General features: G+C 39.2%; 1 protein-coding gene across 5 annotated transcripts in view; it reads right to left on the reverse strand.

Annotated features, from left to right (window-relative positions):
* The window catches only part of TNFAIP8 (TNF alpha induced protein 8), a 61,984-nt gene that overhangs the window by 2,766 nt on the left and 33,404 nt on the right, over positions 1-25,814 (reverse strand). Inside the window, exons 1-2 of one of the 5 annotated variants that reach the window (XM_069777703.1) lie at positions 17,534-17,626; positions 13,539-13,611 (exon numbers count right to left, since the gene is read on the reverse strand). The exons of 1 other annotated variant lie outside the window; for it this stretch is intronic. Coding sequence is in view for 2 of the 4 variants with exons in the window: in XM_009916032.2 (XP_009914334.2) it covers positions 17,534-17,564 (31 nt within the window). In the remaining 2 variants the exon portion in view is untranslated. Of the gene's footprint in view, positions 1-1,709; positions 2,270-6,006; positions 6,097-13,538; positions 13,612-17,533; positions 17,634-25,814 lie in introns of those variants that run through there. 3 more of the 5 variants (XM_009916032.2, XM_069777704.1, XM_009916031.2) reach the window with 3 other exon arrangements.

Genomic DNA, 25,814 nt, shown 5'->3' on the forward strand with positions numbered 1-25,814 from the left:
CATTGCCTTTGCAGCACCTCCAGTAAGGCACATTTGATTTCATATTGAACCGTCTGGGAGATGGCTGCCTTTATGCTGTAGCTTTCCCGGAGTCTCAGACAGGCTGAAGGAAAGCTTCATCTGTTTACATTTACTTCACATATGGAAGGTTTGCTTTGCCAACACAGGGCCTGGAAATGTGGGGTTTTGTGGCTTCCCCCCCCCCAATGAAAACATAAACTCTGCAGATGCCAAACAGTAAGTCCCTGAATTTGGAAAAGGTTTCCTCTTAACTGTTCGTATTTGGGCAGCTAGGTGTGTTCAGACACAGGGTGCCTCTAGAGTTCCAGCAGTAAGAAGGAACCTGTCCTTCAGGACATGAGACACAAATCTGTATTTTTTCTTCAGCTCCACCTTTGAGAAACTTGGTAACAATCTCTATTTCGGTCATCTCAGAAACTTTCAAGCAGGTTTTGTTTCCTAAGCCTTTTAGTACATACCTGTATTTTGTTTTGAAGCATGAAGTATTTGAGTGCATTTTTTAGAATCTTCACTACATGAGGACACTCAAAAACCAGAGAACCCATTCTTAACCATCTTGAGCAAAGCACTCGAGATCACAAGATAGACATGTTTCTCAACCACAAAGATACAGGAAGACGTTAAAGATGTTAAGCAGTCAATCTGAACTGAAAATATTTGATTCACTTTTCGTGTTTTTAAATGCAAAAACTTCAACTGTTGCTATTAAAAAAAAAAACTAATCAAAGTATTTCAAAGGGTGGTCAAATACTAGAACTCAACAGCCAATGCTTTACAAAGATCTACAGATGAACGACAGCTTTTTTCCCTCCAAAACAACAATATTGATTGTTCTTTCATAACTTTTATTTTTTTAAGGCCTTCCAATTTAGTAATTGCTCATGATGTCTTCTTTCTGACACTCCACAAAGATATGCAGATGTTCATACTAAAAATTTGCTGTTTCAAAGTTTCTTCCATAAATTTGCAGAGAAAACTCCCCACAATACAATATATATGTATTTTAAAATGTTCTTTCCCAGGGTGCTGTAGGTAGTCTTATAAAATGCTATCTATATCACACAGAATGGTCCACGGTAATTGAACAGAAATCCCTACAACCTGCCTCCAGCGAGTCGCACAAACAGTCAGGTATGGTTCTAAGAATTTACCTGCAAAGCATCCATTTCAAGAAACTGAAAAAATGGCAGTTTTCAGAACAATTTACAGTTTTTCAACGAAAACCCCATTACATTACGTAATTTAACATTTGACAAAGTAGAGCTCAACGTGTAATTACCATTGCTAAGCAAAACAGGAATTGCTCACTTACATGAGGTGTTAAACTCTTTATGGCATTTGTCTAAAAACTGTCCAAGTTTTGGGACCACCCAGCACGGCCTATTTTCCATCTGCTTTGCAATACACCAGAAGTCAGTTTCATTTTCCCTGTGGTATTACATGGGTTCTAATTTAATTGCTACATACAAAACTTTCAGACTTCAGTATTTCATTTCAGTCAATCCAAAAAGGAACTTGCAAACTGTATTTTATAATCAGAATTTTTCCTCATTACCAATGGCAGAAAGACCTAAAGTGTATTTCACAGTCAATTGCTTAAATAAAACTGAGCTTAAGCAGTAAGATTACGGAGCTCCTTCAGACCGAACATACATACTTCCTCAAAAAACAGTAAAATTATTACTTACTTGTTCATCAAATGGAAGTGCAATTGTTAATGCTAACAGCAGAAAGAGAGACAAAATATCGGAGGTGAAGACTGGCCTGGGGCTTATTTATTCTGCTAAATCCAGCACACACTTTATCATGGGCTTTGAAATGCTGTCAGAAGCTATCACAGAGCGAACATGGGTTGTTCCTCCTCACTGTACCGGCAGCTCTTCTCAGCTACCCTTCTCTCCTGCCCGTGGTGCTTCATTTTGCTTTGGCACCTCAGAATGCAAAAATACATCGCGGTGGTTTCACTTCCTTGAAAAGAGAGCTGAAAGGAAATTGCACTGCTGAGCAAGCAGTGCAACACCAATAGCCGTTATTACTAACTGACAACTGGTACAATTAGCAGAAAGGGAGGGAGAAGAAAGGTCCTGTGACTCGAAAGGGCAAGGGACGTGTCAAAAAGAGGTTAAAACATTAACCTGGTATCTGCAAATGCAGATACTCGCATGCATGGCAGATGCCCGATTCATGGGTCACAGGGTGCTGGTGAGGGGCGGCCGCTGGCTGCACGCATCAGCAGCACCCCATTCCCAACGTGAGGACAGCCGAGCATCCCCTTTCAAACCTCTGACTACAGATTTCAGATGCGAGTACCTAAAAATAAGCCTGTAAATCCACCTTTACACAACTACTTAAGGCAGCCTCATTTTGTCAGGGCTGATTGTATGTAGTCACATTTTAAGAGTGATTACAGTAGCTGGCCAGGATATATAAATCTCTGACCACACCTATTGTATTGACAGGTCCCATCCTTGCACTTTAAACTGAAACAGTGCCATTTCTCTGGTGGCTTGCAGCACACCCAGAATTTGGGCATGTAATCCCACTAATTTTAAGCATCTCACAGTTTTTCCTCATGACTGCTCTTTATAGCTCCTATTTCTTTCCTGTGCAGTTTTACACGTCACTTTTGAAAAGCGTATCATCAAAAAATACCCCTGTGAAATCAGTGGAATGTCATTTTCTGTACAATCTATACAAATAAACATGATTATATTCAGTAGAGCCACACCTCCACAGACGAGAGCAGTCCAAAGGGAAAGGCTCTGAGAGGAAATCCTGCCTCCATTGCTTTGAAATTCAGAGGATCTTAGGGATTAATGGGGACATCTGCAAAGTCTTCTTATTTATGATTTAGAGGAGCAAACACGTTGCTAGAGACTGCCTCCTGTGAAAGCTGGGAGCTTATTAATTATGAAACTTCTTAATTTTTGCAACCAACAGTATATTGTTTAACATTAGTACTTTGTGTGTCAAAGTCAATAAATATTGGACATGTAGCATTCTGGATGTATTTTACCCAAAATATTTTACCTTATACATGTTTTCCTTAAAACTGTGGTGGAATTATAAATTTGCAGTGAAAATTTAGAACTGTGGGTTAATAAGGTCTTAGGAGACTGGTAAAAAAGTACAAGCAAGCTACTACTTATGGCTGTGATGCTGACTTTTCCCTGACGTGGAAGCTAGTACACCTCCCTCTGTACTGTGGCAAATGTCTATTACCAAACACCCTATTTCTCAACTCTATTTAAACTAAAAAAAAAAACCCACACAAAAAACCCCAAAACACCACCCCCTTTACCCCCGCCAAAAACTCCAATGTAGTATTTGGAAAAAAAAAAAAAAAGTTGAATCAAATGATTTCACTGCCTTAAATCAAGGCAGAATGTTTTTTCCACAAGATAAGTGATATTGAACCTACCATTGAATGTTGAGTGTATTCAATCTCATGTACATTGACAATGAATACTTGAGTCCCTGAGTATTTTTAAGCTTGTTGTAATAAAGAAGGACCATAAAAAAAGCATCCAGTAAAAACTTCCAGTGAACCATGTTAAATTCCATGAGCAAGTCAAGAGTTGAGCATGCTGACGTGAGTTGCATTTCTAGTGTATGTACTCAGTATGTTGATACAACAGTCCCAGCATAAGAGAAAATGTGACTGTGAAGCCATTAATAACAACGCTGCTGTGTGAGACCCAGTTCTCATTTTAGTGATTGGCATACCATGTACTGCGCTAGTACCTGGTGAGTGCAAGGTCTAAAAATAACAGGGGGTTTGGGGCAAGGCACGAAGAACACTTACACAGGATTAGGAGGCAAGAGACAGTATGGACTGCGTGCTTCAGGCAGCATTTCAAAGACTGTATCACATAGCTTTGAGAAATGTGGCAACCGATTTCCTGCCAGGCATCCTGTGTGGACGAGTGTGTTTGCCTCTCTACAGACTGTGGGCGAGAGCTACAGCTAAAAGCCCATGCATGCCGTATGAATTACATGTTCAGTCAGACTCCCAGAGTGAAAGAGCACCATTTCCCTGGAGGGAGGCAAAATGAAATCAAGCAGGATTGACAGCACTACACTCTCCAAGTGTATGTGACCATGAGTCATGCACCTCCAAAATCATGAGATCGCCTAGATATCAAGGGATAAAAAAATTACTGAATTTTTACTTTTTCTTGTGCCTTCTGCTTTTTGGGTCTTTACAGGGCTACCCTTGTTTTCAGGAATGATAAAGGCCAGAAACATTAAAAAAAAATAAATACACTGAGGCGTATAAACATATGACTTCATGTATAAACACATGACTTCAGTAAGGTAAAGCTCCAATGGTGATAAACGGCAAGAGCTAGCATCAGTGAACGAACAAGTCCTGAAGTACAGAACAGCCAGAAATAGAGTCATAAACCTGTTACCAGGGCTGTAATAATTTTCACAATGTACTTATTATGTGACGATAAGATTAAAAAATGAGTGGTAGGACACAGACTATGAATTCTTCAGATATGAATAAGGTAAGCTGATTTTTCTAGCAGCCACCATGATTTATAGCTTCTTAATAACCATCAGAGCAAGTGAGTCATGGTTTCAAAGAACATTTTTTGGTGGTGTGATTTTTTTTTATTTTTATTTTTTTTTTAAAACAGAAGCGTCAGTATTTTGATTCTTATCTAAGTGCTTCAAAGTTTCCTGGGTGAAAGGTGTGTAACAAACTTTTTAAGAGCACTGATAAAGTCCTTGCAATGTACAAATCCTTCCAAAAATCCAGCAGTCCCCAGATGGTCACTTCAGGATATTGGCCTGTCTCTGTGTTTGCAAGTGTTTGTTCACGTGTTGGCTTTTCAAAAGCTGATGAAAACTGAAGCTTGTACCAGACATGCAAGACCAGCATGCTTGTACCAGACAGTGCTCTGACAGCTTTCACTCTTCAACCTCAGACACTGGGACTGCAACTTCTAAGCTGGCTGATGGCAGGGGTGAGAAGACGCCAGGGCAGCCACAGAGTTTATGAGAAAAGGACTGCAACAGGGCAGATAGCTTGGGCAAGCACCATCAGGCAGTGGAAAACCCAGAGGGCAAACAGCTAAGTGCAGAAGGAGAAAAGAAAACCCAGACAAAACAAGGGCCCTATACAGTTCGTATTCCTTCCATATATCTGTACTTTTTTGATTCAGGTACACAAGGTCCTTATTTGAAAAGCAAATATTTTATCTGGCACTTTGTTTTTAAACAGGGAGATTTATATATGAATAGCAATTTTAACTACAAAACAGTTTAAATTAAAATTTTCAATGCATACAAAGCATTCGTTCATAAAGGTAAGTAACTTTTGCCTACAGTTCTCTTAACAGGTACAGTAAATTGTACTAAATTCTCACTCACCATAACTTTTATCAACTGAGCATACTATGAGAATGTTAGTTAGTCAAGCAATGTGTACTAATTTTAACATTCACACTGGAAGATCTTTAAAAGAAAAAATACCCCAGCTGAAGCTAAGCCTAATGCATGGCAAACACTGCATGAGCAGGCTTACTGGATTTGGAAGTCAGCTCTGCAGCTGCAAGTCATTCTGAAGCAAGAGTTAATCAAGCAATTTTGAAAAAAAAATCTGGCTAATGAAGCATTTTTTGAAATATACAGTATGTCTAACCTGCATACTCATGCTGAAAGTAAGCATACCTTCAGCAGCAGCAACACAGGAAAGAGAAAAGCTAGAAAAACACCCTTGAGAACACGTTCTTTTACTCAATAAAGTGCCAAAGAAGTCATTGTCAATAGATTTGCAGAACACATACAATATTGTTATATGCTTCCTGATTTTTCTATTTAATTCTAGCCTTAGTGTATTAATATGTCCAAAATTTGACCAACAGCAAAAGACAACCCACATTCTAGCTGCAAACCCAAAAACAAACCACGAAAAAAACAGAAAACAAAACACTTTTTTGATCAAGAGGTGAGAAGAATTGCCAAAAAAAGTACCTGGAAGTTAAGACTGGGTAGCGTGGCAAGGAAAGATGCTATTTCCAACAAGAATGTATGTGCAGAGTTTTGCAGTCCCATGAGAGCAGTCTGTGCCAACAAGTTATTCTGGTTTTACGTGCCTGTGCTTCCCACAGCCACCCTGTGCATCACATGATACGTATACTGTAGCTGATTTAGGAGTTTAAAAAGCCTTTTTAAAAGCCCTTTTTCCTAGAGCCTCTGTGTGTATTTTAATTAACAGTGCAGCTTTAATAAGGAAAAAAAATTCAGATTAACTTCTGATGACTGCTCTTAGAGAAGCATATTTTAAAATAAGTTGGATATTAAACAGAGAAAATGACAGTTGCACAGAGTAGGGTCATGAACTTAATCTGGTATTTCACTCCTTTGCCACCATTTGTTTTCCTTGCTGGAATGTAACAACAGGTGTTGTGGTATTAAATACGCAGCCTGTATATTTCAGCTGTTGGCCATTTCAGGCCTACATCAAGTTCCTCTCTATCTACCAGGTGTCCATGCACACTCAACAGTAATACTGCACAAATTGTTTCACAGGAAATAAAGTGTATCTTAGGTCACTCCCTTTGATCAAGCAAATGCCATGCAGGTACTGTATTTTTTTGTCCAGCCTTAGAAACAGGTACCAAACTGCAGCAAGGCAAAGTGCCAAGCTCCCTAACCCAGGTGGCACTTCCAGTAAAATAATCTGGCTGTTACAATTGAATGTTTTACCAAAAGTTAAAGTGTAAAAAGAGGTATCTAATTGGTCTTACAACCATCCGGGCAAAAGGATTGTCTTCCCACAAGAAAACATTAGCCGTAGTCACAGGACCTAGAGTATAACAGAAGAGCTTCTGGCTTGAATGCAGAAGGAAAAACACTGAGACCAGTATCCCTGGAGAACTCTGAATCCATTGGAGAGTCTTAAATTTTACTGGGGCCGGGGTGTGGGGCGGGGGTTAAGAAGAAGTTTAAGATACCTGTGGCAAAAATACAATGAACTGGAAGGTCAAGACAAGATGGCAACCTGGCACAAGAGGCAGGGAACTCAACCATAAGGACAAAGTAGCAACCTGGCTGTCAAAATGCAAGGGGCACATATTTTGAATGGCATGCAAAGAAAGCCACAGCAGATGCTTCAGAGAGTTCAAATGACAGAAAGGTTTGTGAGTGATCTTACAATAGCTTTGAAAGTAGCTAATAATGTCTTTCCAGTTCTCATTCTCTGTTCTTCTCAATGTTGATCTGTATGCCACCCTGTCTGTTCTTTGCAGACAGAACAGGAATCGTTAGGTATTACCCCTGTATTTTCCACTGGTTGCCCGGAGAAATTAAATTACACCTGCCCCCCACTCACATAATTTGATAGCTGTTTTCTCCTTTCCAAAGAAACTTCTGAAGAACTGAAGATTGCCACAGCTACAGGCCAGACACAGAAAAAAACAGTAGTGATTCCCAGGACACTCAATTCTCAGGCATCTGGTTAGTATATTCTTTTTCAATATCAACATTGAAATGCAGATTATAAAACACAGGAATATATGGCATCTAAAAATTTTACTTATCAGATCCTGGCTGTTCATTAGGCCTGGGACACTAGTGACACACTTCATCTCTTTTGCAGTTTTTAATTTTTCACTACCTGTTTTCCTGTTTTATAGCATAAAGGATAAGTTTTCTGGCATTAAATGAAAGGCTGTACATAGAATATATGCTTTGTCTACTCTTCCACACAAATCATTCATGGTACCTGCGATTATGGAGTACTACACTTGGTGGCCGTAGTGGTCTTTTTCCATTGTCCCTGCTAACACACATTTCCCTTACTTTCCTTTTCCACAAGAAGCAAATAAACCAACACCTCAGTTTTAATTTTTTCTCCCAATATTTAGTAGCCACAGCCTGTTCCCTCTGTATCCAGACTGCAACTACCAGGACTTTCATCTAAACTTCCAGCCATGAAACCAATGGTTGAGAATATTTTCTCTTCTTCATTCCCTTACTCCCTCACTGTTAGTTCAGAACAGGCTCCCCAAGACACAAACGCACCGTCTACCTTTTGGAGGTTTTGCTTTGACTTCTGTTTCCACTTGGTTTGCTTTATTCCTGGCATCTCCAATTAAAAACCAATGCTCAATACAGCTGAAAAAGTATGCAAAGTATTTCTATACATAAACACTTACTGGGGAAAAAAAAAGCAAAACACACCTTTAAAATCTTTGACTTAACAACACTTAAACTCTCAAGCTTAAATTGTGACTGTCAAAACACAGGTCACAGGTCCACCTCCCCACAAATCTTAAGAGTTTGGTTTTGCTTTCATTAATGTCATTAAATCCTAGTAAAGGATAAAGCATAAGAGAAAAATTGTGTCTTTAATACTGTTAGCAACTTGTTCTTCTGTAAAATTAAATCTTCTGGTTAAACATCATGTGTGTGACAGTGTAATTTTCTTTTCTGTCAGGAAAAGTATTATTCGGATACAGAACTTTGATACCTAGTAAAGCACCAGCAATCCTATTTATTTTTAAATGTTGCAAATATATTTACTGACTAAAACTAGACAGTCTCCAGAGATCCCTTTCAGCCTCAACTGTCCTGTGATTCTGTAAAACCTGCATCTGTTTTGTATTTCACTCCTTGGAGCAAGGCATAGGGAATGGAGTGCACTGTTTTTTACAGCTGTTAACTACTGTAGAATTTAAGTGTTCAGCTTCTTTACTTTGCACTGCCATCAAATGGTATTTTTAAGTAGGCAACGAACAGCAATGATCAGCTATGAAGGGCTATCCACCACCAGGAAAGGTTGTTGTAGCTTGAGATTTTCAGGATTATTACCCAAAAAGTAAGAAGGAAGGAATGCAAATTTCAACCCAGAGAAGGAAAGGCCTGAAGTGGTCAAAATAAACACCATCAATCTAAATTTCAAATTAGTTGGATTACATTTTTGCACTGAAATAAAAACATCAACAGTTTCTCTTCCCCTCACTGTGATACTGCTATCCTCTCCTCCCATACTGCATGGTATTACATAACAAGCCACAACAAACTGATCAACATCTAAATCCACCATAATTTACATCTCTTTCAACTGATTAGAATACCAACTGCTTGTTGCAAAGAAGGGTTAGTTTAAACACACATTCAGGACAGTGATGTCTTGCGTCACAGACTTCTAAATCTCTAATCTCCAGCATTCAGGACAAGGCTGTGAGCTTGGTGAAGACATTTTATCACAGATGTAGACACCAGAGCTGAACTTTATTCTTACCTCTTCCTGAAGTATCCACTATTTCTGTTCACAGCTGCTCAAATTCACGATTCATTGTTTCAAGTTCTTTGTTAGTTTCTGAAGTAAAGTCCAAGTCACTATTTCTCAGTGAACATTTTTAACATAAATGTTTTTAAGTGAACAGAAACATTAATTCATTTTCTCTTTTGCAAGTAGGAAAAAATAGCCGTTGGAATCAGTAGCTGAAATATTCACCAGTATCATTTACTTGCTTTTGTTAATATTAAACCAAAATTTTCTTCCTCCTGTAAAAAAACCTATCTTTGTAGAACAGTTTGGTGAAGCAGACATAGTAAAAGCAAAAACAAATCTTATGAATGCTTTTAAGTTTTGAAACAATGGAATTTCTGCATTTTTCAAAGTCAAAGTTTCCTCCACACCTCAATGAAGTTAATTAAGTGCAAGCTTGTCTGTGCATGCACTGATTCAGTGCTTTATTAATTCCTATATGAAATGAAATGTAAACATTTTGGGATCACAACTTGAGGGTATCACATTCTTAGAGGTCCACTGAAATCACAGGTCAGCTACCAATGCCTTAGAGAAACCCGCAAGCACTGCCCTTCATAGATACATAAAACACATCTCAGAGTATGTCCCTGGATTTCAAATTACAAACCTTTCATGGATAAACACTCTGAAATAAATGAAACACTAACTCCCACTTTACTGCAATTTATTCTCATTACTGTAAACTGCCAGCAGGAACAGGACTCTCTGCAGACACCCCAACATTTGTATATTGTAAGTCAAACTGAAATGTAGGTTTCCCCTATTACTATGCAAAACAGACTCTTTGATCTTTCATTGCTAATCTGTATAGTTATAAATAACGATACCGAATTCAGCAAAAGGTAGGGAAAAATAAATTAGTTTATATAGTGTGTATTCAGTCCTCTACATTGCTTCTGCTGAAAGAGATCTGTGGTGAAGATTTTGGATCCCAAGTTTCCCAGACCAAATCTACCATGCCATGCAGAGGCACAGGCTCTCCATTTCTCATTGCTAGCCAGTCAAGCACTATAAATCAACCACAAAACAGATTGTGACAGGGAATCAACTAATGAAACTGAAAGCCACACCCCAACCCAGGCAGGGAATCCTATGAAGAAAAACGAAATGTATCAGAAAACATCCCAAAAGGATGAATACAGAATGAAAATCTCAAAGGTCAGGTTTCCCAGTGTCTCTCCTCCTCGCTCAAAACAAGACTCTACCCAACTGACAGCAGATTTCAGGCTTGTGCTTTTGGTGACATTATGGTTAAAAGAACCAAGCTGCTGGCAGTCACTAATCCCACAGTACCCTGTTCAGTAGTCATGATGGAGGTGCATACACAAAAGAAAAAGTGTACACCTACCATTAAAAAACACAGGTAACTCGGCAAAGCTACTGATTCAGACAGAGAAAACATGAAAATCTGTGACTTCCAGATTTCCCACAGTACAAAAAAAAAGTTAATGTCAATATGTAGAAGACTAACATTCAGATTGGTGCTATTGATTAATGTAGAAACAGTCAGTCTAGGCACTCAAATTTCTACAAAGTCACGTACAGCAACTGTTACTAACAGTACTACTACTATGGGATACTACTGGATCTATGAAGTTATCTACCCAATAAGCAAACATGAAAAATTAATCCTTAAACATGAAAAAAACCACATTTTAGCTTTAAAGACATAATGAAATAGGTGAAATTATTTTTAGCCCACTACTTCTTCTATGGAGTGTGATGTACGGAAAAAGAAAAACAGAAGTTGTTTCATAAAGTAGCATAAAAATCAGTAGCTCTTTCACATGTCTTTATGAAATGCTCTCCTCTTATCAAATTCTGTAATTTAATTGTAACAAAAAAAATCAGTCCAGAAGGTTGAAATAAACACCTGCAAAATAAAGCAAATTAAAACTATATATTACCCAAATGTGTTTATAGAGACTCTACATGCCTGAGGAGAGAGGGGGGAGGGGAAGCAATTTGCTTCTCAGAAAGCAGTATTTAAAGAACCCTTATAAAACTGTCATATTTAACAGAAGATTTGACCAAATGATAAATCATTACTGATGACAGGGATGACTGAATAAAAATTACAAATTACAATTAGTATTCGATTGTTACATTTTCCTTGTGTTATCCCTGGCACATGTATTACAATATACTCATTATTCTCAGAGGCCATTCATTTAGCCTGTTTCTATACTTGGAAATAATACTAATATGGAACACAGCCTTCCCAAGTGTAGGTGCAAGGCCCTTCCCTTACCCAGATACTTCTTTTGATTCTCCAGAGATTCACTGACCTTTGCTCCCTGATCTCTAACCTCTGTCTCATTTATGACAGCGCATAGTTTACAAATTCCCAAAGAAAATAACCTGATGGTCTAAGTACTATGACTTAGCAAATGGAGTCAACAACAGGTAAATGGAAGAAAGACAGGGAAACTAAGTCCTCTTGAAGACACTACAGCTTGAGTGGAAAAAGCCAAGTAACCTCATCCAACTTCGGATCTGGATCCAACTTTAAAGCTGGCTCTGCCTCAAGTGGAAGATTGTGCCTGATGACCTCCCTACAGCCTCAGCTAATCTATGATTCTCTCCATCAACCAGATAGCTCAAGGGACTGTATCTTATTTGAAATTGAACACGTGAGTCTTGCAGTTTGCTATGGATTAAAAGATTTGATTGCATAAGTATAATTATATTAATGGAATTTTCTGAAAGCAATCTAGCATTCAACCCAACAATTGCAGCTAAATGATTAACCTGTTAAGAGTTTCAGTGATTCTCTTAAGTAACCTAGCAGCTACAGCTAGTGCTTATCCCTTGGCCTCTGCTCAAATTACCACCTAGCTTCCTCATCTGCTCCAACTGTACAAGGAAAAGATTGCTAAATACATGGGGTATGAAGCGTTCTGCAGAACACAACTACTCCATAGGGACTTCCAAACATGGTATACAACAAAAAACACCAGTTCAACCCATTCAATTCTGAGCCTGTAGATGAAGCAATGAGAGGGGGCACCTAATTTATTCACAGATTATTGTAAAGGTTACCCTGATTTGGCCGGGAAATTAAAACCAACCATTCTTTTGATTTTTAAGGGGAGAGATGCAGAGCTGCTTCCAGAGTCTTAGAGTTTAATAGCCTTAAGTCAATGCTCTTACAGAGAGATTCAAGTGCCCACATCTAGATGGAGCTGCAGCAGCTGTACTACAAACCACAGCAGTTGTATTCCTGTCCTCAAGGCCCTTTATCAGTTTCGTGTATCTTGTTGCATTAAATGCACAATCCTCCAAACTACATTAAAAAAATCTAGCAGTTCTGACTTGCCGGTGTACCGTGGTCTTGTTTCCTCCAAATTTCCCATTGCTCCTTCTTCATTAAGGTGTTAGCATGTTGCTTTTCCTTCCACCCCCACTATTTGCACCTCTTGCAATGCCTTCCCCATGCATATGTGATATAGTATTACAGTGTCCGGTTAGTAATAATTCTTGCTAATTTCTCATAAGCTTACTTCCTTTTTTCCTTCTTTCCTGTACTAAAGTGATATATTTTGCTTTTATCTTCTATTAATCTTGAATTCTAATAATCTATAGAAGGGATTACACAAAATGTCAAACTTAAGCATTGCTCTGATATATAGAGCTGCGTACATGATATGTATGACCTTAGTGATCTTCTAATTCTTTTTATCAGCAGTAGGTAAGTTATCTGTGGAATAAAAAAAATCCTCAAATTGACTAATCTAGATCTCAGACGCATCCATTGGGGCCACATTCTTCCTGCTCCTGACTTTTCAGACTACTCTCAACAAAAGGCCCCTGTTTCACTGGCCTTAATGTTTTATTGAGATTGTTGTTTTGACAAGGGAGGGTAAGCAAAGAGCAAGGTGAAACAAAGGAAGCCCACATTTTTTAGTCTTCGGGGTGAGAGCAGAAGGTGGGTCTAATAAGTGGAGGTGAGCACTGATTATCTGGATAACGCTCTACTTGCAGTTTGGATCTCCTCATTCTCTGTTATAAAAGCATAAAAGGTTCTAACAAATGTAGTTTTGGAGACAGTGGGATGGAGAATCTTACATTACAGACTCCCATCGCTGTTTTGGAAGGAATGAGTGGCCTGTAGGAGCACAGGAGCAGACTTTTTGTTATCTAAATGAACACAGTTCTACCCTGGAAAACTTTCACACAATGAAAGGTGACTGCAAAACGTCAAAACAAATCCATGACTACTTACAGGAGGGAGTACTGACTTCTCAAAACAGTGAGTGCTCTGTGATTTTAAAACCCGTCTGCCTCTGTTCTGAGCTCTAGAAGGAACAAAACAGGTGAGCTCATTTCTCAGTAATCTCATTTAGATTAAAAAATGCTAATTGTATCTAAAAAAGCTCTGAGCACTTGTAGGAATGCAGAGATCTCTCTCCCCCATGAAATGTGGTACTTCAAGTATGATAACGGGGCAATGCAGGCTCTCACTACTTCCAAGTTTGTAAACCAATATCCACTGTTTCATAGGCTATATACTACATTCACTCTGATATGTTATTATTTTACTTTTCCTTTGAGACATTAGATTTATCTCCTGTTGTTTTCTAAATATACAACATAAAACCTGTAGAATGAAGCTGTAGTTTTCTGAAGCTTTATATAAATTACTATTTCCTTCTACTGAAGAAATACTATGTAAGGAATCCATTAACACCACAATAATTTTAACCAGTATTGACATGTATTTAAAAAGGTATGTTCATGATACATATTTTTAATATGACAGCATTAAGAACATTCCTTCAGATCTCAGAAAGGAATTAAGTCAAATAACAGCCTGAAACCACTTGGTACCTTCCTTGGTACATGACATGCCACCATGCAACACCAGATTGAAATTATGCCATGGAGTTAAATGCTATAGTCATCTTCTTGACTTTACCATGCTCTTTGTTTCATCCAGGGCAAAAGTAACTACAAGAAAACGTGCCAGGGTTATTTATATCGTGACAGTTGTTGGAATCTGTAAATGCAATACAGATTGATGCCATACACACACACAAACACATATTTACCACAGCACTGTGGTATACAGATGAATACAAAGATTGTTCTAATGTTACTAAGAAGCATGATGGGAGAAAAAAACCCCAACTGTTTCATGTTACCATTCTAATACGGACCATGCAGAGATCAAAGGCAGAGGCTGAAAAGCCTAGATACGCTGCTGCATGCCCCATATCCAGCAATTAGTACAAAATACAGTGAAGAAATGATTGTCTTCTAGGAATGCCTTTTTACTCCCAGTTCCTGCTAAAAAAATTAAGATTTGACTTGAGGTCAAAGACTCTACCTTTATTCTATTAATTATAAAAAAAAAGGAAAATCTTCAGGAGTTCGCCATTCAAAATTGACCTTGATTTTGGGTTTCACTGTAACAATGGGTATAGTTCATTTTTACTGTAGTAAAAGCTATGGTCTTTGATCTTGTTATGCAGATTTAAAAAAAAAAATCCATATTAACCCATTATATCTACTTTTATAGAAATCCCAATGTTCTCCAAATACTGCAATTCAGTTGTATAAAGTAGCTGGAAGTGAAGTATTGCTCACTTCAGCATCAGATCATTGTCAGAACACACATGATGTTCGATGCTATTACTATGCGCTCAACCCTCCTCTTCATTCAGGCTGATCTTCCAACACACAAGAGTCACACCTGGAAGTTGCAACTGAATTTCACAGCTCCTTATATATCCCTTCGCTAGCTCCAGGCCAGTGATCCTTCCCTGGCTACCTGAGCATCTCTGCTTTAAGAAAAATAGAAAAATTCTGCCTTTGCTTACAAACAGCATTAAAACAATATTTTCCTGTAGCTTTCTCCTCCTTTCACTTTTTAGCATGTAGCAGTTCAACCACTATGCTTTCATTGCCAGCTTTGGCCTTGAAATTTACAGAATCTGGTAAAATAACTATTCTAAAACTGTCCAAGTGTACCCTCTACCCTTTCCATAATCAGTCACAGACTTTTACCCACTAATTCTCTGGCTGGACCTCCTAAATTTGGGGTAAATCAGAATTCCTCTTTTAGAGTGACGTTCAGTCTTGCACCTAAAAGAAAAATCAACCACCCCCACTTTGGTAAATCACTTAAAAGATTACATATGCTCAGTGTCAAAAGCCTGAGCCCTAAATTCAGTTTGGATTTGTGAAGCGTTGATTTTCTTTATGCAAAAAGCAGTTTCTTGATGAAATAGAGACAGTTAGTTGAAAGACTGCCTCTTTTATGCCACACACACTGGACGACTACAAATCCACAGGTATTTGATTGTGGTTTTCAGTATTTCGATTGGTGATCTTTCATGCCATGTTCAATCAGACCAGGCAAAATAGTGTAAAAGCTGCAGTTCCACATATTCACCTGTTAATCCCAGTCTTCATTCACATACACACTCATTCCTCTTTTCTCATGCATCTTCTAAATTATTGCTTTACAGATGGGAGTGTATTACCAGGAATAAATTTACAGACTGACTGAAAAATCTCAGTGACATCTGTACCTTATCTTCCCACAATGGCTACTGGTTTTATTTTCCATTCTAACCTATTAAAATCACAGGCCAGCAAACCCCAAATATTTTCCCAGCTAAAAATAACTAAGCAAAAAGCTACCCTTTCTTTCCTGTCTCAGCCACCTGCTCCAAATGCCTTCTTCAGCATGAAGATCCTGGCACCTCAAATTGTTTCAAAAGAAATTCACAGAGATGCAAAAATATTTTCAGAGGACTTTAAGAATCTGAGTCATCTAAGAAGGTAAGAGGTTTCTTTAAAGAAGTAAATTTACATTTCAACTATGGCCAACTTAGTAAAATCATCTGGAACTTCCTGTATGAAACCAGAGGATCTTTCATGCTATGGCATGCATGCTGATCTCTCCTGCCCTAAAACTGAGAATGCTTACATTGCCATACTCTTATTCACATATTATCTTTTTCAAACAGTTTCTATAGAGAAATATATATTTTTTTTTCAGTTCTGCTTTTCAATAAAACTGTCTTACAGAATCTTCTTGGAAAAAAAAAGAAAAGCTGCCTTTTAGGTCATCTGCTCATTCGATGAGAAGAAAAAAATAAAAAAACCCTGACATTGTTGTAATTCTTATCAAAACACAGACTATTGTGCTTCATTACTAACCAGGTTCTACCAGCATTATTAGCATTAAGTTTGATTTAGTTCAAGCTGACTTTTCTGCAAATCAACAAAATACTCTTTTATGCAAGTAAGCAGATAGAGGTCCCTGGTAATGTTATTCTTCAAGCAGGGGAAGCTGTACAGAGTGTGAGGGGAAAACCATCTGAAATCTTCTTAAAATTTCTTGTTTTCACCAAATACGAAATGCTTAGGTTGCCTTACTGCTTGCGTATCTGTTGGGTTTTTAAAATAATTTTTCTGAGCCATACTGGACCTCTGTAAGTCTGAGTCTCCCTGTGGACTATTTGGAACCACGAAACATCAATTCTGTTCTAAGAAATCCAGCATATAACCCCACCACTGCCCTGTTCCTTCTTCTGTATAAATGCTCTTTTGTATATAGGCACTTTCAGGAAATTGCCCTCCTCCTCCCCCGCTTGCTCCCTACTGTCCTACTCTGGCTCGCACCCCCTCCCAATCAACACTAGGGAATAATTGTATTTTTGTTGGAGCACTTCCAGCTCCTCCACACGTTCCACTCCAGAAGCAGTAAATGAAACCCTGTAGCTTTGGCACACTCCTCTAAGCTTTAACACACGCACACGTGTGCATCCACCACACTCATTCGGACAGGGAAGTAAGCGGCATCAAGCTTATTCCCAAAATAACGACCTTTCACTTCTCCCTCATGCAACTTCCTCTTTTGCTGAAAAATACAGTGCTTCCAAATAAGAAAAAAAAAAAAAAATCTTCCTCTTTCGATATTCTGCTACCAGTGTTTTGAAACACCCCTTCTTCCACTTATCAGTATTCCACCTGTGAGTAAATTACCATTGCAGAGACAGACAGATATCCCTGGGTGCCAACATTTCGGTCATTTCACATCCAGCGACATCAGCAAGATTTGGGATGGTTTTGCCAAGGCATTTTCCCCTCCCCTCTGAACACCCGAGAGCCAAAGCGAGCCGAAACTCTCCCCTGCGCTCACAAAACCAGCACTGGCAGCGGCAGCCTCCGCCTTCCCTCTCCTGCCAAAAGAATTAAAAACCGTACCTTCCTTGGGTTCGTCAGCCTCCGAACTCATGGTGTCAGCTCAAGGCACTGGGGACCAGATTACAGCTGACGTGCACACTGAGAAGCAGGCGCAAGTCAACTTCTCAAAAAAAAAAAAAAAGAGGAAAAAAAAAAAGAGAGAGAGGGTTGGGATTTTAAGGGGAAAAGTCTATGAATTCAGCAAATCACAACTAAGCTACTTGAAAGGGATCCCGCCCCTTTCTCAGCTGCACACCAGCGACTGTCTGGAAAACCAGCACCTTCACAGAAACCCTCATTTTACTCGCCAGCAGTCGCCGTTTAGGCATTTTATTCTCCCCAGTCTGTAGGAAGGGTGGAGTTTTCACTTGTTGCAGCTTGCCAACATGGTATGAGAAAGCAAGCATGGGAGACCAAAAAAGCCCTGAGCACGGAGCAGTGTCTGACTGTGGTAACTGACAATCAGATTGGGGCTCTCTTAACTTGCAGGAAAAACTAATTTAAATCAATTATTTTTTAATCCTAAATTGTACATTTCAACACTGGTTACTATCTGGAATTAGTTCTGTAGTCCCCGTAATTACACTGACTAATACAGGATGACTAAATACATGCTTAAAGGATGAGAAGCAACAGCTTTCTTTCAGGTAGTTTAAACTAATTATTTTTTCTTTCACTCACGCTCAGTGCATGGTGCTGTCTACCCTGAAAGGAGTAATTCACCTTTCCTTCTTGGAAAAACTGATTTCTTTGTGCTACAGGCCCTGCTGCATTCTAGAGAACATCATTATTTTTAACTATTACACGACGTACAGCACAGCAAGAGAACAGAGGTCTTTTGAGCCATCCCCCAACTCGCCATGCATCACACATGCCTTTGGAGCAAAATCAGGGGGAATTACTTGGAAGCCTATTTTCCAATTGGCACAGCCTCCAGTAAAATCATTGTCAAAAGGAACCATCTTTTCCTACTTACTCATTTAATATATTTTTAGCACAGCAAACAGGACAAAACCTCAGTGGAAACGTGACTGCTCAGACAAAAGGAGAGGCGTGATCTCTCTGGAGAAGTCCTGATGGGGCTGCCAGCTCCGACATGCAACCGAATTCCCACCTACCTCCCTCTCACAGGGTTAAATGTGTGCACCTGAAGGGTTGTCAGGGTCTTCCTGGAAGTAACACTATTGACAGCTATTAACAGTTAGCAAGCATGTTACTGGAGTCAAGTAGAAATAAGTGTTTTTCAAGATGAAGTTAGAAAGAGCCAAAGCTGTCACCCACACAAAATTGGGGCACATAGGAAAAAAAAAAATTAAGCATTTCAGATTGTAACATTCATCTGTATTCATTAAAGCTTATGGGAAGACTGTAAGTAGGTAGGATGGTCTCATAAGTAAAAGGTACAGAGTCAGGAAGGGTGGTATGAATTCTTCAGCCATGGCAAAGTTCCTTTGGGGACTGGGGTAAAGAACACTTCAGAATGTGAGCAACTTTTGTCCTATTTTGAGTGATTTTATTCATTATAAGGACTGTCCTTTGCCATGTACTTCTCCCATGCTTAAAAGACAAATGTCATTTTAGTTAAAGGCTTTTGGCGACACTGGCAATTTTTCATTTTGCAATACGCCCAACTCCATGGGTCCCTTGACAGGGACACTCCTCGACAAGCTAGCTGTCTTCTACAGGCCTCATCATCTCCTGCGGTGTGGAAAACACAGCAGCTGCATCCTTCAAAGCATAGAGAATGAAAGCAAATATTGCCCTAAGTGGAATCACAGAAGAAAAAGTACTTACAACACTGGACCAGCTAAAGAACCCATATTTTCAAGTTTAAAAAAAAAAAATTAAAAAGTTTTACAAAATTACTGGTTTGGGGTAATCACTGTTTAGTAGATTGAAACCACTCAGCACCCCCCCTGCCCCAGAACAGAAGAGGAACAGGAAGAAAGAGTGTTAGTCAAAATGGAACTGCAATAGCCTTTGGGGTCCTTTAATCAAAGGGAGTGTTGGTAGATGGGTAAAACAGCCAGAATATAATCCAGTATCGAGAGCCCTGTGTGAACAGATTTACACAACAGATGGATGCCTTTTGTTATTTTAGATGACGGATGGACACAGAGATAAAGAGCCTTGTGGTTAAATGTCAGCAAGTTCTGCAAATTAAGATTTCTCAAATCTCTCAGAAACATCAGACCTCTCTGGACAGATAACAAAAACCCAATGATTTTGGTTTGTTTCTTTCCTACAGAGTCAAGATTGCATCTCCTCACTCAGCCCTGTTGCTCCTGCATACAGTGTCTCAATTCAGACACCATAAATTTCTGTTTATGTTTTGTTTTGGTTGTCATGCTTCTTAAAAACACATGTACTGGCTGAAAAGACCCCAACCAGACTGAGAAGTGTTTAGGTAGGTAATTTTCTGATCTTAGGCTAAGCAGCAACTTGTAATGGCATTCAATCATGAGGACATTATCACCTTCTTCAGAGTATGCACCCAATGAACTCCAATAATTTTACTTAGAAGGCCAGTAAAAGTAATGGAATAAGGCAGGTAAAAATTAAAGAGAGTTTGTGGAAAACACTGGAACCCAGGTAAGGGATGACACTACCTCACCTGCAGGAAAGAATGACAAAACCTCTAAAAATAGAATCAGTAGATACAGCTAAATTTCATAGGGCAGATTCTCTTAGGGAAGAGTAACTTCCTAAAATGAAGGGCTTAAAACCAACCATACATTTGGAAAGATGCTGTCTTGGAGGCAAGGCCGGAATTCACGGAGGAAAATTAGATCTTTTTTGTGGCATACAAAAAAATGGGTTTACATACTAACTTTCAGTGGCTAAAAGTCTAAAAGACATGACGGTGGGTAAGACAAGGGGGTACAGTGAAGTATGGTCCTTTATACACTTCTCTGCTCAAACAAAAAGCTTCTGGTTTTACTTTACAAAAAATTTAGTTGGTTTTGGTTTGGTTTTTAGCTCATCATTTGCAAATTGTCCTCATTTCTGCTTACACCAAGGCAGGGTTACCACAGAAAGAACAGGCTATAGTCAGGCCTTGGCTTACTGCAGCAATATGTAGGGCATTGTGAAAGGACGGGTAGCTGTGTCAGCATATCCCCAGCCCAGCTCAAAACCTTGCTCATGTTTTGGGTCTCAATGCACACTGAGACAGCTCTGTTTACAGAAGCATTTTCTTAATAGATACACAGGTGGCAAATCCTATTACATCTTTTATAAATATTTAAAATAAATAATAAAAATCATTGTAGGCCCAAAATGGTGCTAAAATTACTGCCAAGAAGATTCTGAAGCTCAATGCTGAAGTGTCAAAAAAGACTGTAATGTTTTGGTTCACAAAAAAAAAAAGGAAACAGCACTACTACATGAAAAGTATCAGAAAGAAGCTTTCAAGAGGAGGCAGCTGCCATGGAAGCAAGAATAGAGCTCCTACTGGAAAAAAAAAAACCAAACAAAAAAAGCCCCGAAACCCAACCCTGCACAGCCCTAGAACAGTTCTAGAGAAGGAAGTGGTAATGTAACATTTCAGACATTACATATTCATGGCTTTTTTTAAAAAAAAAAAATCTCCATGTTTGGTTAACGTAACGAAAGTTGTCTGGTGATAACTTCTGGTCTTCCAGAAAGTCCCATTCGATGGATTGCAAACCTTTAAACAATAAAAATAAGGTCCATGCCCAACTTCAACTCCTTGCCACAGACAATGGCCACCAATCATTTTATGTTTCTAAGTCAACTGCGTGTCTTTTGCTGGTAAGTGTAACTGCACTGAGTTATCTGAAGCCACATGACAGAACTCTGATGACAGCTGAGGAAATCTGGGTTTCCCACCCTACTCCCAACTGTGAGACAAAACAAAGAGGGGTGCAAGTACCTTGAAAGATCATAATACACATAACTGCAGGTATGGTTTCTTCATGCTACACGAGTAGCCATGCCGTAGAGATTTTCTTTCCCATGAATAGCAAGGCTGCAGAATGTTGTGTGGATCGATGCGAAAGTAAAAGTGTTGCACTACACTGTCCCATGTAAGACTGTATAGTTAAACAAAGTACTAGCTTCCACAGTACTACTACAAACAAAGCTTTTCAACCAGCTGTTTCATGGAGTAAACTCAAAGTTACCATACTTAAATGTAAACCTAGGGATTATGTAAACTTTGCCATTTAGCAATCATGCAGTAATATAAGGAAAGCTTATGCAATCTCTCTTCTGTAAGCCCAACAAGTTGTACCTATTTCTGATACAAGGGGTTTGGGCTGACGAATTTTTTAACTTCTGACATTCTTCAATGGGTGTGCATTACAGGCACATAATGGAAGTTTTCACAAAAGACAGGGAGAACATTGGATACTGTCCTGAAGCACTCACATGTATTATTTCTTCATACGTTATCATTTGCAAAACGTAATGAGAAATGATGTGGTACACCCATCACCGTAAATGCATTTCAACAATTCTCAAATATTTGAGTTTTTCTCAAACTAATGTTCTGAAAGGGAACAAGATGTAAGATTGTTATACTTCAATCCAAGATCTCCCAAGCAGAAATAAGTGCAGCAGGTCTGGTCTGCGCACATTATGGAATCTCCAAACATGTTGCCCTATCAGAAGGGCAACAAGATATTTATACAGTAGAAGGACAACAAGATGCTTATACAGTATCTCAGAATAAAGGTACAAGATAATAGTGCATGGAAAAAAGAGGACGAACTGCTGGAAGCCACACTGAGATAACATTAGGAAATTAACCGTAGCTACTTCTTCTCCAAGTGGTGCCTTGTTAACTTGCAGGTTTTACCAGAAAGATCTTTTATAGGAATTACTGATTGAGTAAGCAGTCAAAGACAACATAGAAGTGTGCCCTTGACTTGCTGCATTAGTCCTTTTCTGCATCTCTTCCAGTACCACTACAGCCTTTTTCCAGGCAGGCAGATCATAACTGCACTGAGTTTCAAGATGAACAGGTTTATAAAACAGGTGACATTTTTGTTTTCCAGCCTTTCCCTATTAGTTTAGACTAGTGGATGTCCTCTTTGGCATAGCTACAGAGCACTAAGATCTTGCAGCACAAAGCAAGGAGGTGCTGCCTCCTCCAGCACTGCCCATCTCCTAGGATGCAGAAGTCCACCTGCCAGGCATCCTCCCAAGTGCCACACAGTGCAGCCCCAACCTGCAGTTTGTGCCTTCTGCTGCCACACACAGACATCACGTGTGTGCGAAGGTGCACATGGACATCACATGGGCATGAATGGTGCACAGGGAGGGAAAGGTGTGGAGACAAGGGTACAGAGTCATAGAAAAAAGTAAAATTTCAGTTTTCTTGCATTGTATCCAAGTTGTTCAGCTTTCAGTTATGCACTTAAACAGTTACACACAGACATTCAAATTAGCAAACCAAAAAGCTATTTTTGAAGTTATTTCCTAACCCAGAGGTAGAGCAACACCATCTGTAATTGTTACTTCTATTATTGCAAAAGATAGTGCAATATGCACTGTCTATGTAGTGTGAGTGCAGTAAAAATAAATCCCAACTCTTACGCAATTTTGTTAATTTGGGGTTTAATATTATTTTATAGTAAAAAAAGGACTTTTGATTAGCTGTGTGATTTTTATAGCACTGTTTATACAGTTCTGTAACTAAAAGGATTAGGTACAATAGCCCTTCTGTTGTTGCTGTAGCCAGGCTTTTCTCCTAATTTCTATTTGTTTTATTATCTTCTACCAAAAAACACAGATGTATCAAAATAATCTAGACAGTGCTTAACTTTTGATTGATGTCAAAAATAGTTTTCAGCATACAGCATAAGGTGTTTTCATATAACAGCAAAATTCTAATATCTCAGTTATCTATGGTGCAGAATTTTTAAGCAATTTATCTTCATGTGCATAAACCACGTACCAGGTACTGTTTTCATCTTAGGAAAAATCAGTCCACTGAAAGCTAGAGAGACAAAATAAACTAAAACATTGGCAGGTTGGTCTGTAGCCAGATCTGAAAAATATGGGTACTCCTGGTTTTGGCCTGATCATCACTGCATGCTATTCCCTATTTTTAACTTGTTTCTTCCCTTTCACACAACAGACTTCATACTAATTCAGATGGTAATGCTTGTGGCACTTGCTGAAGTCCTCACAATACCTCCACCTATTGGGCAGACCCATGAATGATACTCTGGTGTATGTTTCTACCATGTGGTTAATGAATTATAAAAAGTCCAGCCCCAAGGGATCAGGCGATACCCTCAACACCTTCTGCACTGTGCTTGGCATCCAGAGCTTCATCCTATTACCCCCCTTCTCCCCTGTGCTGTCCTCCTTGCCTGTTTCTATACGCTCCTGTTCAGCATCCATTCTCCATCCTGCTAGTGGTTTACTGAGGCCTGTCCGTTCTTTCATTTCCAAATGGCAAGAGCAATATATAGCAAATCTAGTGTGATACGAACCCACACCACACTACTGCTGTGGCCTTTGGTGAAAGTAAGCAAAACCTAGGGCTTTACCATAGAGTAGGCTGTACAAAAGTATGTCTAAAGACCTCCTTTCTGATAACAAACTGGCAGAATAAGCAGCAGTACAAGGTGACAAAGGGATTCACAATGAGCCCACTAACGTAGGGATAGGAAGAAGCGGCACGTAGGGGACAGATCCTGGTTTCCACATGGATGAAGTAAAACTTGCCTTACAGAGGCTCCTTGCCTCAGCTCTTCTCTCCCTGACAGAAAACAAACAGTGAGAGGGTAGGAAAATATATGCACAACAGGTTTCACAAAGTTGAACCTGCTTAATATTGAACATAACTTTGCTATGAAATTTGAAAGTCCCATTATTCTCATCTCTACTGTTTACAATGTCCCTCTGCGCAATACCCACAATCAAATCAATGTATTTCCAGTGCTGACAGCCCAAGAAGACAATATAATAGTAACAACCTTGCAAACTGTCAAGATTACTGTGCAGTGTGCATCTTCCAAACCCATGTCCCTGTTACAAATGTGCTGAGATTGTTGGTTTCCAAATAGCAACAACAGTTGTTTTTAAGCTGCCATTGCCTCACTCAAAAGCTCTGTGGGTATGAGGTGAGGAAACATCTTCACTTAGCCTCAAAACATGGCTTTCTCGATAAGCTTTATCTGCATCTGCCACTAATTGTCAGACCTTTCAGCCACAGCACAGCCTCAGCACAGGACTGGAATGCTGCCTTAGACTGATACCCACCTTTCAGCCTCAGGACGAGCATCATTTGTCACAGAACAGCACACTGCTGGGTACAAAACAGCTCTCAGCTCAGAATGGGTTTCACTGGCTTACCTTTTGTCTTTCAAAACAACTCTGCAAATCCACACACAGCGCAACTCCATGACTTCTGAGATGTGAACTCTGATGTAATTCTGTTGCCTTGACTGTAGGTATCACGTTGTACAAAACCACTAATAGTAACAATGGTTTTATTGTAGCCACATAGCTACCATGCACTGAGAGGAGCTTGTTTATTTATCCAGCAGTTACCAATTACTGAAGATAAGGTTTCAGTGCAGGAGCAAGTACAGAACAATTTCTCAAGAGCAAACATGCCAAATAACATTCAATGACTTCGTTGCTATCCACAAATAGGTGATAATCAATGACGGATGCTAAATGTTCAGGATTTCATAGAGGACATGATGGAAGTTAAAGACAGTCAAGGTTAGCTGTCTTTTCAGGGGCTTGCACCAAGGACTGCAACAGGTACTGACTGATACAGGCTTAGAGCACTGTTTCTCCAGATACCAAAAATTTCACTCATGATTTTAATTTTTCCTTTAAAAGGAGCACACAGAGATTGATGCTGCCAACACAGCTATGCCAAGCAAAAGGCACCATTGAAGACAACGAGACAGTAATGAAGAGACCTTCGTGAGCAGAGGTAGGAAGGTGCAATCATCCAGTTTGGTAAAGAGTACAGAAGATCTGAGCTAGTTTTGTCACAGAAAAATAAGCTTCCCAGCCGCAGTTTATGATAAAATTCTTACAAAATGGTTGTGTTATTATATGACATTGTAGCCTTTGCATAAATGAAAGAAAGGTCTAGCAAGAAATCTGAGGGGCAGAACGTCAAAAACAAACATTAAAAGCCCCTGCATCAGAAACAGAAATCACATAAAGCATCACAGATTCCCCAGATGAGTGGGGAGTCAATGTGCTACACAGAGACTGACAGCATCACCACAGGCCATGAGAAGAGATACTTACACCAGATCTGCTCTCAGCAAGACATAAGAAAAGAGGTATTGCCAGATAC

The sequence above is a fragment of the Haliaeetus albicilla genome, chromosome Z (assembly GCF_947461875.1).
Source record: "Haliaeetus albicilla chromosome Z, bHalAlb1.1, whole genome shotgun sequence".
Taxonomy (NCBI): Eukaryota; Metazoa; Chordata; class Aves; order Accipitriformes; family Accipitridae; genus Haliaeetus; species Haliaeetus albicilla.